The 15687-nt window shown below is 51.4% G+C and overlaps 1 protein-coding gene across 1 annotated transcript; it reads left to right on the top strand.

Moving 5' to 3' along the window:
* The first annotated feature begins 5431 nt into the window (after nucleotides 1-5431).
* Nucleotides 5432-13064, top strand: DYNLL2 (dynein light chain LC8-type 2). The gene is made up of 3 exons (XM_082604135.1): nucleotides 5432-5733; nucleotides 8776-8914; nucleotides 11025-13064. Exons 2-3 carry the CDS (start codon nucleotides 8783-8785, stop codon nucleotides 11160-11162), a joined length of 270 nt encoding a protein of 89 aa, XP_082460261.1. The 5' UTR covers nucleotides 5432-5733; nucleotides 8776-8782; the 3' UTR covers nucleotides 11163-13064.
* The last annotated feature ends 2623 nt before the right edge of the window (nucleotides 13065-15687 follow it).

The raw sequence follows: 15687 nt of genomic DNA, 5'->3' as shown, positions 1-15687 counted from the left end.
TCAGAAGGTTTACCAGTCTGGTTGCCCTTTATTTCCATGGCCAAAATGTGGACTTATGACCCAGTTTGTCCAATCAGATGCCCTTCTTTGGGAATTTGAATTGAGAGTCGGGTGACTCAAAGAAAAAGCCAGTGATGTGCCACACTGAGATGCCCTGTGGAAACTGTTCCATGGTTCCTGCTGCCTGGAGTCAGGGGAGCTATTCAGGTACTGTTTTCTTCTTCAGGTGTTTCTTGCACCCAAGAACCTAACTTCATCTTTTGGATATTCAAGGGCTGACACATTCCACGTCATTGTCTTGGTTCTCCCGCAGCAGGGGCAGGGTTCCTCAGAACTGTCCATACAACGAAGGAGGAAGACTCCTAAATCCTAAGGAGTCATGACCTAGAAACCACGAGCTCCATTGGAACATCTTTTCTTTGGCTCCTTCTTGGTGACCATTTGCTTTATAAATTTATGTATTTATTTATTTTGGCTGGGTTGGGTCTTCGTTGCTGCACGTGGGCTTTCTCTAGTTGCGCTGAGAGGGGGCTACTCTTCATTGCGGTGCGTGGGCTTCTCTTTGCGGTGGCTTCTCTTGTTGCTGAGCACGGGCTCTAGGCGCGCGGGCTTCAGTAGTTGTGGTGCGTGGGCTCAGTAGTTGTGGTTCGCAGGCTCTAGGGCGCAGACTCAGGAGTTGTGGCACACGGGCTTAGTTGCTCTGAGGCATGTGGGATCTTCCTGGACTAGGGCTGGAACCCACGTCCCCTGCACTGGCAGGCAGATTCTTAACCACTGTGCCACCAGGAAGTCCCATGACCATTTGCTTTAATATTTTAATTGAAGCTCTAAACATTAATTGAATCTTAACTATGTCAAGTTGCTTTGTTACTTGAAGGAGTAAAAGATGAACAGAATTATCTCCCAACTTCGGTGGGTGGTGTGAGTGTAGAGAAATTCTCTTTGAATTCTGACCACACGGACAGAGAGAAAGAACAGAAAGGGGCATTTAAAGTTGGCCTGAGGTAGAGGCTCCTGGCCTGAGAAATTTCTCCCATCCATATGGAATGTGCCCTTTGGGATGGGGTATTGAAATAAGAGAATCATAGACTTTGGGGCTGACAGGGACTTTACAGACATGACTTGACTAGAGCCAAATTGGGCTTAAGACTTCTCCTTTGACTCCCAGTCCAGGGCTCACCTCACTAGCTCCCAGTCATGTGGTTGACCTTGGCAATCCTCCTCTAAGGGGATTGGAGAGGAGGAGGGGCAATATTTGGGGCTTGGTAAATGGTTGCCTAGGGAAGTATGTCTTGCAAGGCCACCCAAGAAATCAGCAATGAACTGGAGCAAATTCCAGTAGTCCTAGTCACACTGTTTCTTCCTTAAGTTTTCCCAGTGGGGACGTGGCAGAAGGGACTGATAGCAGGGTTTGCACTGCAGTGTGTCAATGTGTGTGTTCCCACCCTCTTCCATCCTCCTGGAGCTCTTGAAGCAAGTCAATAGCAAAAGGGCTTTGGTGAAATGACCTCTGTCACTGCCATGGTCTCTCTTCTGTAGGTGACCTAGTCAGCTGGGGTGGGAGAGCCTTGCTAGTCTTTACCTGTCAGGTGTAAGGATATCAGGCAAATAACCAGAGAGTGTGAGAAGGAAATCAATTCAGAAATCAGGCCTGGACTTCCCCCAGGGCTGACAGTGTTTTACCTTAGTTAGCAACTTGCACTGGGCAGGAAGGACCCAGTGTAAATAGTGTGCATTGTTGGTTCTAGGGAAAGAGACAGAAGAGCCCAGACAAGGTTCTTTGGGTGGAGAAGAGATGAAGTGTGTCCTTCCAAAATGTATTTTTCAGCCATTAATGGGCATGATCAGTTTAACTAATACTGACAGAGAATTTCCCATGTTCCAAGAACTGTGTCAGGTTCTGCAGCCCACACATAAATAAGATGTGATCCCTGTATGCAAGGAACTACAGACAAACAAAAGACCAACAAGTTTAATAAAATGGGGTGGTTGATAAGCCCTGGATGTTACCAAAGCATAGAGGCGGGGTATGCTTCCCACCTGGGATTCAGGGAAGGCTTCCTAGAGGACAAAGAGCCAGGAAAGAAAGCCACAAGCCTCACAGGCAAGAGAAGCACATAAACAAAGGTGTGGAATCTGGGTCCTGGGGGGAAACCACAGGCAACAGCTGATGGTGTTACTAGAGCCTGAAGAGGGAGATGGGAAGTGGGGGGAGATAAGGCAGAGAGGCTGGGGTGTGTGTGGCTGGGAGGGCAAGTAAGTTATGGGAAAGAGCATGGGTCTTTTTTCAGAGCAGGGAAGAGGGAAGTGCCTGGGAGATTTGTATTTTAGATAGATCACTGCAGTGTGGATTTGGGGAGGAGGAGTTAAGAATGGGGGCAGGAAGCCTACTGGAAGTGATGATGAGTACTAGATGCAAGGTATTCACAATGAGAATGAGGCACTCCTTATGAAAGGGGCATGGACTGGAGACACGGCCAGGAGGTGAGTGATGATAGAAATGTGGTAGGGGAGGGAGAGACACAAATCCAGAGGGGACCGCAGGTTTCTGACTTGGTACCTGGATGGATAATGGGGCGAGGAACTGAGGTAAGAAATGCAGGAAAGTGGGGCTTCCCTGGTGGCGCAGTGGTTAAGAATCCGCCTGCCAATGCAGGGGACACGGGTTCGAGCCCTGGTCCAGGAAGATCCCACATGCTGCGGTGCAGCTGAGCCCGTGCACCACAACTACTGAGCCTGCGCTCTAGAGCCCGTGAGCCACAGATACTGAGCCTGCATGCCACAACTACTGAAGCCCGTGCACCTAGAGCCCGTGCTCCGCAACAAGAGAAGCTACCGCAATGAGAAGCCTGCCTGCACACAGCAATGAAGAGTAGGCCCCGCTCATTGCAGCTAGAGAAAGCCCACGCAGCTAGAGAAAGACCCAATGCAGCCAAAATAAACAAATAAAATAAATTTTAAAAAAAACCCAATGCATTAAAAAAAAATGCAGGAAAGGGAAATAAATCTGGAAGAGAGATGTTGATGATAGCTAACATTTATTAATCACTTATATGGACCACACATTGTGCCAAGAGTTTTTCGTGCATTTTTCTCATAACTCTATAAAGTAGATATTATTAGTCTCAATTTATAGATGAGGAAAATGAAATTTTGAGATGTTGAATAGGTTGGCCAGATCTGCACAGCTGGTTGAGTGGTGGAACGAGGTTAAAATCCAGGCATTCTGGCTCCCGGGCCAATGCTCTTAATGACCAGGCAGTATATATGTGTATGTGAAGAGTCCAAAGAGCCTGTGGGACACCCACAGTGGAGGTCTGGAATTTAGACAGGTCATCAAGGCTCAGATCATGGTATAAACTACTTAAGTTGACCACAGTGCCCTGGGGAACCCTTAAGTTAAAGAAATAGCCAGTGGGTAAGGGGCTCACAGATGAGACAAAAACCAAAGTCCCATCTGAGTTTTAAATCTGAAGACATGGCTCTGCTATCGGGGCAACAGAAAACTGGACAATCATGAACATGTAGTGGCATCAAATAGAAATGTCCACCAAGTTAAGTAGACATATTAATTACAACAGTTACTATGTTGCATGGTAATTATCCTAAACAGTAAGCAGTTTACATAAATAGTGGTAATTAGCATAGCACAAGTTTCCCAAACTGTGTCCTGTGGAATAGTAGCTCCTGGAGATGTTAATAAATGTTTGGATAAAAAAGGTCTTTGGAGTCAGATAACCTTAGAAAATGCTGGTATAATTTAGATAGGACACCCAACACCTAGTTCACAGTTTTATCTTTTTTCTGTCAGGAGGATAGTGGAAAGGCTAAAAGTGTAGGCACTGGGAATTAAATACTGCTGCTGACAAGCTGGGGAATTTTGGGCAAGTTACTGAAATTCTCTAAGAGGTAGTTTCCTCCTCCCCACACGTGCCCCGCCCCCCATTCATTCACACTGAAGCTGACATCAGAATACCCTTGGTGTGAGGGGATACCACAGGGCTTGCCTATTTCTTTCAAATCTCCCCATTGAGGTTGAAGATGATAGAGCAGGTTGGGAAAGCATAAGTGAGAGGGGATGATTTTTTAGGTTTCCCCTGACTTATAATGAACACTAAAATTATGATGCTCCAAATCAGAGCAGGTCAGGGCCAGAACAAGCCTGACTTCCTGACCATGGTTTGGGGCAATGAAGGGTTAGGGTTAGGGTTATAGGATGAACGGAAGCTTCTTAATCCATACTGTGTGGCCCAAATGCTTGGCTTCCCATAAAGACCCTCACCACCCCTTTAGGTAGACACTTCCTTTGGAAAGAAAAGAGCAGCTGCTTCCCGTTCTCCTTAGGAGGTGGGTGGTGTGGCATGGACGGCAGGCACTCCCCCAGTGTGCACAGGCACTTACACACACACCCACAAACCCCAGGGGGACTGCTGCCTAGAAGCACCACTTTTCAGCCTAGGAGCCAGGTCCAGGCCTGACCTGTGGTGGTCTGGCAAGGGCTCCCCCCTCTCTGTTCCTTGTTTCTCTCCTTTATAAGGTGAGGAATATGGATGGGGTGAATTTTAAGGCTCCTGGCTGTACAGACATGCTTTGGTTTGTACCTCTAGGGGATTCTATTCACTCCCCCTCTAGTCCTGTCTAACCAGGCGGGTAGACTGACTGGAAATGGCTTACTCTCATCTCTCTTCCAGGGGCCTGTGTGTCAAAGACAAACCTCCCCTCTCACAATCGTGCTTAGGGTTTGCCTCCATTGCTCTTGAAGGGAAACAGCACCTGGGGCCCCAGCTGGGAGTTTAGGTCCTGTGGCCTTGAGACTCCGGAACAAAGGCAGAGCAGGAAGGGGAAGGGGCCTTCCCAGAAAGTGAGCGGGGGGGAGCCCTGCGGCTGTTTGTGGCTTTACCTCTCCATAGGGCTGGCTGTCCTCTCCTTCCCACAGTTCTGGGGGGACGGAAGGGGTCCTGTCTTTTCCTCTAAAGCCGATGACGTCACCTCCTCCCCCTTCCTCGTTCTAAGGTCAGGATCGCTACCCCTTCCCCATGGACTCCCAGGGTCTGAAATCTCCATCCCACTCTCTTCCTTTATTCTTCCTCGAATTAGGGTCTTTACGCCCCTCCCTCTTTTTCTCTCTCATTGAACCCGGCCTCTTTATTCCTCTTTAGGCCTGGCCTCTTCAGCCCTGGATAGTGGGGTCTGTACCCTTCTTTTTTCTCGTCTGAAGGCCACGTCTCCCTCCCCCAACCTTTTCCAGCTCCCCCTCCCCACCCCCTCCCTCCGCCCCGAGGCATTGTGGGAGGAAACAAGATGTGGGGCGAGAGCGGCGCGGGGAGAAGCCCGCAGTGCGGGGCCGAACGGGCCCAGCCAATGGGGAGCGCGGACGGCGGCGCGCGCGGCGGGGGGGGCGGGGCGGGGCGCTATTTCAGCGGGGGGTCGTGCGTGCGCCGAGCTCGAGGCCGAGCGGAGCGGAGCTGTGAGGTGCCAGCGCGGAGCCGGCTAGCTGGCAAGCAGGCGGGCCGGCGGGCGCGAGGCGGAGCGCGGGCGGCGGGAGAAGCTCGAGGGCGGAGGGCGGCGGCGCGAGTGCTCGGCCCGGGCCTGCGGGAGCCGGAGACCGCGGCGGCGGCGGCGGCGGCGGCTGCGGCTGCTGCCAGAGGAGCCGAGGGGACACCGCCCTGCCCGCGCTCTGCCGCAGGCCATCTCTGCTCCCCCGGGACCCCGCGCGGACTCGCCTCCGTAAAGGTGAGCGGTGGGTGGAGGCTGCCCCGGGGCGGCGGCCCGACGCGGGGGGTCCGGCCCCGAGGCCTGGAGCAGTGCTGGCCTCGGCGTGACGCCCCCGGCGCCTCTCCTGCCCAGGGCTGCGCCACCCTGTGCCCTCCCGAGCCCGGGGCCCCCGGCTGCAGCGGTGAGGCCTCCCGACCCCCCGGAATCTCTCTGCGTGCTCGGAGGCCCTTGCTGTCTGGGCCGAGGGAGAGCCGCGGAGCGGGCTCGGGCGTGACGCGGTTCGTCCCGCGGTCGCCACCCTCTGGGGCGTCCTTCCTGCAGCGAGGACGCCCAGTCACTACGGCGCTGCTCTAGGCCGGCCGGGGGAGGGCGGCCGGCCGGGCGGAGGTGCGGGGGGAGGAGGCTTTCTCCTGGCCCAGGATCGCAGCCTTCGGGATCGCAGCCACTGGAGGACGGGGTGGTGGAGGGAGACGGCCCCGTGGGGATCCGAAGGGAGGAAATACAAGCGTTTGTGCGTGTTGGGGGCTGGGGAGGGCGGGTCGTGTCGTTCGGAGGCTTGGTCTTTTTGTTGCAGGGCCGGGGAGAGAGGACAGTGAGCTGTCCTGGAGTGCCCTCTTCGCTTTTCAGAGGAGCCCCCGGCTCGTGACTGAGGCAGCTGGCCTGGGGCCCTGTGGTCATCCTTCAATCTGGAGGCCCAGGTCCCTCGCCTTTTTCTTTTCTTTTTTTTTTTTTCCTTCCCGGGGGGGCGGGGCTACGTTGGCCCCTCCCTTTCCTTTTCTCATTGGCACCTTGGACAGGGGAGCCTGGGGCTGGGCCTCACCTCTCGGACGCCTGGGGGGTCGGGGGTGAAGAATCGTGGCATTGTAGTCACGAGAGCAACGTTATGTAACTGCAGGCTCTCCTGGAGGGTGAGGTGGTTTTCATTACTGTGACCACGTTGTTCCTTTGGACTGTGGGAATGCGGCAGTGGGCAGGTGCGCTTGCTGGGGAAACGGTGCTGGTTTCAGACTTTCGTCAGGCCCCACCCCAGCCTTGGATTTGCAAACAGTGCCCCCTGCTGAGTGGTAACCTGGGAGAGGCCACCAGGTGACACTAGTTTTCTTCCCTGTGCTGCTGCTGTGGTACTTTTGCGCAAACCCGTTGAAGTTGCCACATGTATCTGATGTCAGCCATTGTTTTTTAAAAAGATGTTGGTTTGCCCCGGGTCACATAGACAGCTCGGCCTTGAACAGGGGTCTCCTGGCCTTTTCCTCCGCCCCAGCTGGTGCCCACAGACTCCTCTTGAGGCTCGGACTTTCCCTCTCGGGCGTGTGGGCGCAGAGGGTGCTGGGGCACTAACCCTTTGCTCTACCAGCCTTTGCAGGAGTGGAACCAGCCCTGCTTAATTGGCCAGTGTGAGACCGAGGTGCCCCGGATGCAGTAAAGGGTTGCCTGGCTAGCAGCTGGCACGCACGCATTCTTTGCGTCTAGTGAAGGCTGAAGAAGCAGTCATGAATTTTGCTTCCCTTTTCAGCCCACAGGCTAGTGTGGACTCAGGTCAGGGTGGCCTGGAATGATACCAGGGATCTCTCCTTGAGCAGTCAGGTCCCTGGGTAGCTTTGTGTCGGACAGGGCTGCAACGACAACATCTTTTATCCACTGGGCAGGCCACAGAGTGGCGCTTTGGGGGAGTAGCACATGGGGTGGGGGGTGGATTGCTACTGCTCTCTGTGATGGGACTGTGGCCAAGGCCAGAGGATAGGATTTTGCAGCTCATCTCTTTCCCTGCAAAGCACCTCACATGCCATAGACTGCTAGGCAGGCCGAGGCCAGCCCTCTTGGAATTCCTGTCATCCTAGGAGGGGACCATGCAAGGTGAGCTCAGGACCTCTGGTTGCTATAGGATGAATGCAGTGTCTTAGACAGCATGGATATGAAAGAGTGCTATTAAAATCATAATTCTTTACCTTTTGTTGTCTCTGTCACCACTGGGCATTGGTAGCCTAGGGCTTGGCAGTCTTTTTCTGTGAAGGACCAGATAGTAAATATTTTAGGCTTTACAGGCCATACAGTTTCTTACAACTGTTCAACTCTGCCATTGTAGTGTGTTCCTATGAAACTGTTTACAAAAGCAGGTGGTGGGCTGAATCTGGCTAACGGGTGAGACCACTGTATAGACTGTACTTGTTTGCAGTGTTCTCATAGAACCTTAATTAATCCTTACAACAGCTCTTGATAGAGCGATATCCTCATTGCTAAAATAGAGGTAATCAAATGCAGAAAGGCTAAGTAACTTGTCCACGGACCAGAAGTCAGGCCTAATTCATCTTTCCACTTTGATACCAACGATATAATAATGGTCATTAAATCAAGGACTTATTATGTTCAGGTGTTATACCACCAGGCTTACCCTGAGGTTAACTCAAGTCCGCATTTTAAGATGATGAATGAGAGCACAAAGTTTAAGCAACTTGCCCAAGGACACAGCTGGTAGATGGTATATTGTAATATCTTGGCTATTGGTGCTATTCAAAATATTGGAAACAGATACATTTAGAGTTGGAAAAGCCTCATTTTACATGTGATAACAACTGATGGCTTATTATGTTTTTTAAATTATTTACCTTGTGTTTCCCAGACTTGGCAACCACGTGTCTGCTAAAATCTTAGGAGCTCCCTTTTCTTTTTCTTTTTTTTTTGCGGTATGCGGGCCTCTCACTGTTGTGGCTTTTTTTTTTTTTTTTGCAGTACGCAGGCCTCTCACTGTTGTGGCCTCTCCCGTTGCGGAGCACAGGCTTCAGACGCGCAGGCTCAGCGGCCATGGCTCACGGGCCCAGCCGCTCCGCGGCACGTGGGATCTTCCCAGACCGGGGCACGAACCCGTGTCCCCTGCATCGGCAGGCGGACTCTCAACCACTGCGCCACGAGGGAAGCCCAGGAGCTCCCTTTTCTAATGCCTCGTATCTCTGTTTTCTATTGCCCTCATCTTCTGTGCTCTCCGCTCCCAGCCCCACGCCCAGCTGTTAGTGTTCACTGCCCAGAGCATGGGATTGCAGCCTCACCTCTCTGCTTCTTCTGCAGTGTCACGATGTCTGACCGGAAGGCAGTGATCAAGAACGCAGACATGTCTGAGGACATGCAACAAGATGCCGTTGACTGCGCGACGCAGGCTATGGAGAAGTACAACATAGAGAAGGACATTGCTGCCTATATCAAGAAGGTGTGCGAGCTGGGAGAGCTGTGCTTGGTGGTCGGGGGAGGGGTGGACAGCTGAGCTATGCCCCAGGGAGGGCTGGAGGAGGCCTAGGAAAGTAGGTACATTCCATGCAAACAGAAACCTACGAACTTGCAAAGGAGATAAGTTAGGGGATGATTCTTATTTATTAAAGCATGTACCTTAAGAGTTCTTAATAGGAACTCTGCTGGGGTTGTGTGTATGTTTACAGATAGTTATGTGACTGCAAAAGCAATGGGGAGTGAAGCTTCAGGATTAAATATAACTGTCCCAATTCAGAACTATTCAAAATGAAGATCAAGGATGTTTGACTGGATAACATAAGATCATATACAAATTTTCAGGGAGCTGCATCATTTAAAGTGGGATAGCCCTACAAGTGATTCTCATTATGCAGGAGGTGTCCTTTTCTTTAAAAGGACTCAGGTGGGGAGTTCCCTGGCCATCCAGTGGTTAAGACCTCGGTGCTTTCACTGCCATGGCCCGGGTTCAGTCCCTGGTCAGGGAACTAACATCCCACAAGCCGAGCTGCGCGGCCAAAAAACAAGTGACTCACATACTAAATCGTCCCCTTCTCCCTACCTTCTTGAGGAAAGGGTGGGCTTGAATATATATATATATATATATATATATATATATATATTTTTTTTTTTTTTTAATAGAGGAGCATTATTGGGGCAATAGGTTTAGTCCCTGAAGAATTCCTGGGTGAATGGATATAGTTTACATATATATAGTGAGGAAGCTGCTGAGCTAGAGGTGAAAGGTGGTACCCAGGGTCCCTGATTCCCAGTCAGGATCCATGTCCGTTGGTATAGTCCCAGTCTTTGATATTCTTAACTCTGGTATCCCAAGGCTGCCTAAGAGCCATGGCATAGAGCCATGGCATTCTGGTCCGTACAGGTGGTGGAGTGTCCTTGAGTTTTACAGAACTCTTTCCTGTCTGTATGGGTGGTATGAGAAGAGGAAACGGGGGTCCTGAGAGACTTTTTCTTTCTGTGTGTGTAGCCAGGTGTGCAGAGCTGGCAAGGCTGCTAGGCCTGCTGGTTCCTTGTTGAGTGATGGTTTTTCTATTCTATTCAGGGAGAAAATGTAGAATCATGGACTCCTAGGGCCAGAAGAATCGCTTTCTCGTTTTGCTGATGGGGGAAATGGGGAAGCAACTATGGCTCTCCTGTGTGACACAGGGTCTTCCGTCAGGAATAAAGCTGAGTGTGGTGACCCGTGCCCTTTCCACCGTTTCCTAATACCTTTTGGAGTTACGTGGTATGGGGGCTAAACAAGTTGCAGGTGGAGCCCCTAGGGGCCAGAGCCCCAAGGTTGGCAGCATTGCTGGGCCCATGGTGGAGGGCTGCTGTCCTTTCACAGCCATGGCAGGATGCAGCTAGAACTGAGCCATCTGTTTCCTGCTGGGTCCACAGAGTGGGAAGGTCTGTCTGATAAGGTCGTGAGGATTTCCTTGCTGGCTTTGATGCTGAACTTGTACTACCCCTGAGAGAAGTGAGGGAATTGCCTTGATCTCATGGTTGAGGTCCTTTCTCTGGTGTTTACAGCCCACGTAGTACCTGGCACACGGGAGTGTCTTTAATGTTGGCTTACACAGAATTGCTTCCTGGTACTCCTGCAAGTACTCCTGGTACTTTTGTTCCCCATCTTGCTTTAGTGTCTTGGTTTTGGGCATTTGGAAGTGCTGGTTTAGTAATGTGAGAGGTGGCAAGTGGCAAGTCAGGGAGGCTTGCTCCTCTTTCACTCAATGCTGTGTGACACTGGAGTGGTCCTTTATTCCACTGGCTTTTCTGATTCCCTTGCTGAAGAATTGCGGGGTGGGCTTTTGAAAAGCAGGGTAGCTAGAGGAACGAGAGATGATCGGGGTGTAAAGTGCTAGAGAGAAATAATGGAGCCTTTGTGGTGTTACATTATTAATGAAGGAGTGTCCTAGCCAACCTTAGAACCTGAGCTCCTGAGGCTCAGAGAACCGAGGCCGTGGACTGGGGGTGGGGTGGGGGTGACAGCTAAACTAATCAGACTCTCATTCTGATTTCTCATCCTCCAGCTGTCCTCATCACCTTTTTTCTCTTTTTTATTCTTCTTTCAGGAATTTGACAAGAAATATAACCCTACCTGGCATTGTATTGTGGGCCGAAATTTTGGCAGCTACGTTACACACGAGACAAAGCACTTCATCTATTTTTACTTGGGTCAAGTTGCAATCCTCCTCTTCAAGTCAGGCTAGGTGGCCGCAGTGAAGGTGTCAGTGGCGGCGGCAGTGATGGCAGGCAGGCGGCCTTGCCGGGACTGTTCTGCACTGGGGCCAGCATCAGGATGTCCTCTCCAGTGGCTGTGCTACTGCATGGACTGTATACTCGATTTCACGTGTATGTCGCAGTAAACAAAACCAAACTTCTTTCTGTTTAGTTGCCTGGGGAAGAAGGCTGCTTTATGTTTATTTTTCAAGACTTAAATTTTTTTTTTTTTTTGGTTGTATTGCACTAGGAAATCTCTCCCACCCCTCTCTTTTCTCTTTCTCTCCTATACAAATAAAAAGCCCTCAACAAAGCCTGTGAGACTAGGAGGGCTGGGGAAAGGAAATAGGTTTCTGGAGGTGGAACTAAAACTGTAGCTGCCTCTTCCTGGTTGTGGATGCTGCTTTGGGAGGGCCAGGGAGGCTGCACGGGGGACAGTGTTAGGATCGACAAGGGGAGAGGGATAGGAAGGAGAGTAGGGAGATGGATCTAGTACCAGGGAGAATATTCCACTGAACTGTGATTCCACGCCTTGGGGCAGAGGGTGGGGCAGGGGCTGGATTCTTTAAGGGGCCCGGAGACGTGTTTGTCTGTGGTGTGTGGGCGTGGGGAGCAGACTTATCTTGCTGTCTTTGTCAGAAGAGTTTCTGAGTGAGGGCTGTGTCTTTTATTCTTTTATTCTTCCTGCCAGAGCTCATGCTAGGAGGATGTTGAGGGTGGGATTAGCTTGATTTTTTTTTTCTTTTCATTCTTCTCTCCTCCTGTCTGCTCCCTGCTTAGCTCTCTGTTTTCTCATTCCTCCAGAGTTCTCTTAGAGCAGCCCCTGGTAGTTGGCTGGCAAGGGAATTTCTGGTGACTAGTTCTTAGTTAGGTCTTAGCAATCAAACCAAATCAGTGTGTCCCTTGATTTTCCTCTGTATATGTGTGTGAGTGTGTGTATATCTTGGTTTGGGGTAGAGGGGAGGGAGGGGCAGGACTGTGGAATCTCTAAGGTCTATGGGTAGACAAGTGGGCCTTTATGTTAAAAACCTCTGGGGGCCTCTGTTTTGGGGGTGAAGACGGGTATCACCCTGCCCCCCCTCAGCCATCTGGCCTTGACACTGCTTGCCCTATGGCTGTCTGCTCCCAGGAGGGCTTTAGGAGGATAGTCCAGGATGAGGTGGTCATGCTACCATCCGTCCTGGAGCTGGGTCTCAGTGGAGAGGGAAAGTGACTTTGTGCATGGTGGCAGCCTCTTGTGGGAGGCCGGGGTGGAAGTGTGATAAAGGGCTGTTGAGGGGCTTTGGGGGAACTTTGGAGGTCAGTCTTGCAGTGGTGAAGCCAGGAATCGGGGGATGGAACAGGACTGCTAGTGGGAGGAGATTCCAAGGGGAGTGCTCGGGAAATCTTGTCTGTGGATCAAACAGTGATGGGGTGGGGGATGGGGTGGGGGGAGTCATTACTGATTGAGCTGTTGATTCTTGTAGATCGCATTAAAAACTCTCATGTGTAGGGTTGATGCTGTGGAGGGGGTTTGGGATCCAGCTCATTCTCTCTTTTTTTTTTTTTTTCCAAGTTCATCCTAGAGGTTGGTGGGGAGGCAGGAGAATGCCCCCTTCTCAAGCCTTTAGTGTGTGCTGAGCTTTCTTTTCGATGTTGACAAGGGAGAGTGGGGACCGGGATGGTGAGTGAGTTCCCTATATAAAACCCTTTGGTGTTGAGTTTAGGTTTATTTTTTTATGAGTGTCCAGATTTGTTTCCCCCTGCCCTCCCAGACTTGTGTGGCCAGTTGGAAATGTCTGGTTTGTGTTCATCTCTCCCTCATTTCTGGAGCAGGGGCTGAGACCCCACCACATCTCCTGTGCTCTGCATCCACGCCTCTTTTGGACATTAAAGATCGATTGATGCACTTCTGAGCTGTTTGGGTTTCTTTGGGGGTAAAGGGGATGGCCTGGTGGCGGTGGTGCCACACATGGGTGGGGTGGGTGTCTAGGGTGGAGTAGAATGGGGTCCAAAGAGATACTGAATCAGGTCTTAGAAGGCCTAGGCTTGGGCCCCTTAAGTGGAGGAAAATAACCAGCAGCACTCACCCACAAGATTTCTTGGGTCATTGGTGGAGGTGGTCTGGTGAGCCGCATTTTGAGTCTTCCATATAATAGATGCTGAGACCTGGAGACTTTCTATCAGCTCTAGCCACTCAGGAACGGAGAAGCTGAGGGTCTTCAGAAAGGTGGAAACTGAGTGGTTCTCTGACTCTTGGGTTATCCTGGTTGTCCCACTTGGGGCTCCTGCCCACACACACGTGGAGAAGTCGGCAGTACCAAGACGCTTGTGAGAGTATCTGCGCACCCCTGTGACCCTACGCCACTGGTGTCTGGGCTCGTGGCTACAACTCTTGTGGAGGGTGTCTGGGAGCAGAGATGCTTTATACTCATTTCTGTTGTCAGTTATTCACTGAAAGACGTTTCTGAGTTTTATATGTGGGCCAAGGACGCTGTTCACATAGGAGAACAGGAAAGGAAGTTCTGTTCTTTCACGGCACGTACGTTGTAGTGGACAGAGCAGACGTACACACTAAACAGTAGGTAGTGATAAATACCATCAAGGAAGTAAACGGGGCAATGAGCTATTGGCGTTGGAGGTAGGTGGATCTGGCTCCTCCACATAGTTGAAAGTTGGTGGGCTGGATCCTGGGGAGAAAAACCTCCAGGGCAGTGAGGTCCTAAGGGAGTAAGACGAGGGGCTCTAGAACCTCCACTTCTGTTCCCACCTTTGCTGGTATGAATGATTTGACAGAGCTGGAGCTTTGGAGGAGGAGAGGAGGCCACGGTCCACATTTCATCTGCGATGGGTACCTCTAGGGTCCAAACTCATCCTGTCCTGATGGGAGAGGCAGTCCAGGTAGCATCTGTGGACAGCACACTCCTGCACAGGTAGGTACATGGTGCTCATCTAGAAGGTTAATCCTGCAAGGCTTCCTGATGAGCCCCCACCCCATGGGGCCCAGGAGGGGCAACACGGGAGGATCGACTACAGAAGGGGCTGTGGAAGGCAGATGGGAACTGTGGCAAAGAGGAATGCAGCCACTGTCGGAACTGTGGCCACGCAGAGGAAGCAGGAGCTTCAGTATCCCACCTCTCTTTTCATCCTGTTCTCCAGTCTTCTGGGGACCTCCTTTTGGCTGAACCTAACAAAAGCCAGGCAGAGGACAAGGCTGACTCCAGGATGCAGTCTGTAGGGGTCAACCCCCTTCCCCCCAGGGAACATAGCAGGAGAATGAATCTAAGAGGGGCAAACCAAACCAGCCTGGTAGGAAATTGTTGCTGTGGTCAACGTGGCTGTCTCTCCCCAGAGCTCTAGTGTCCTCTAGCCTAGACAGAAGGTGTGGCTGTCTCCTAAACTATCCCCTTACTTCCTTCAGGTCTTTCCTCAAACATCCTCTTATCAGAGGGGCCTGTGACATCCTACAGAAAAGAGTACCACTCCCCCATCACTGTTAACCTTACCCAGTTTAGTTCAGCATAGCACCTGCCAGAGCTTGACATTCGTTTACTTATTGATCTTTCACAAGTAGAACATAAGCCTGAGAGCAGAACCATTTTCTCTTGTCTTCACTGCTTTATCTTCAAGCCCCCAGACCAGCATCTGTGCTGTCGGGAACGCTTGATAAATGTTGATTGGCCAAATGAAAAAAGAGTGCAAGCAAGCATGGGCAACCCGGCTCTTCCTGAAGACACTTTTGCTTTTGGCTTGACTCCCCCTTGCTGGCCAAGCCCTGGAGAGGCGTCAGTGGGTCATTCCCCAAGTGTGTTCATGCCTCAGCCCCTCTTCCTTATCAGCTATGGGAGAATGAAAGAGTGTGTTCATAAAGTACATTTTATTTATTTATTTTTATTTTTATTTTTTGTGGTATGCGGGCCTCCCACTGTCGTGGCCTCTCCCGCTGCGGAGCACAGGCTCCGGACGCGCAGGCTCAGCGGCCATGGCTCACGGGCCCAGCCGCTCCGCGGCATGCGGGATCCTCCCGGACCGGGGCACGAACCCGTGTCCCCTGCATCGGCAGGCGGACTCTCAACCGCCGTGCCACCAGGGAGGCCCAAGTACATTTTATTTTTAAAACGTTTCCGTTTATGTCCCTGAAACCTCCAGGCACCCCTCTGAGCTAGACCCCAGGCAGTCATTAGCCATGGTTTTGGATAGCAAACTGAATCAGAGAGGGTGGTTGACTTGCCAAAGCACACATAGCTGGTAGCGTTACTAGTGCCCAGGCACTGGGACTTATGAGGGCTGACCTGGGTTTGACAGCAGTGGTCTCACTGATGCTCCTTGAGATTTAGGCCCAGCTCTCTGAGCTTGGGAGTGTCAATGCCCCGTTCACTGACATTCCCTTTCCTGGGCTCTGCTTCAGCAAAGGCAATGAGGGTAATTCCCAGGCCTTCTCTTCTCCTCACTACTCTTGTCTACTAAGCATTGAGGAAGTGCCCCTTCCTTCTTGAAGCTTCATGAAAGGGGTAATGAGCCTTCTGGATTTAGGAG

The sequence above is a fragment of the Mesoplodon mirus genome (genome assembly GCF_964341445.2).
Source record: "Mesoplodon mirus genome assembly, chromosome: 18".
In the NCBI taxonomy this organism is placed as follows: Eukaryota; Metazoa; Chordata; class Mammalia; order Artiodactyla; family Ziphiidae; genus Mesoplodon; species Mesoplodon mirus.
The sequence above is the reverse complement of the archived record's forward strand: the minus strand, read 5'-3'. Positions and strand labels throughout refer to the sequence as shown.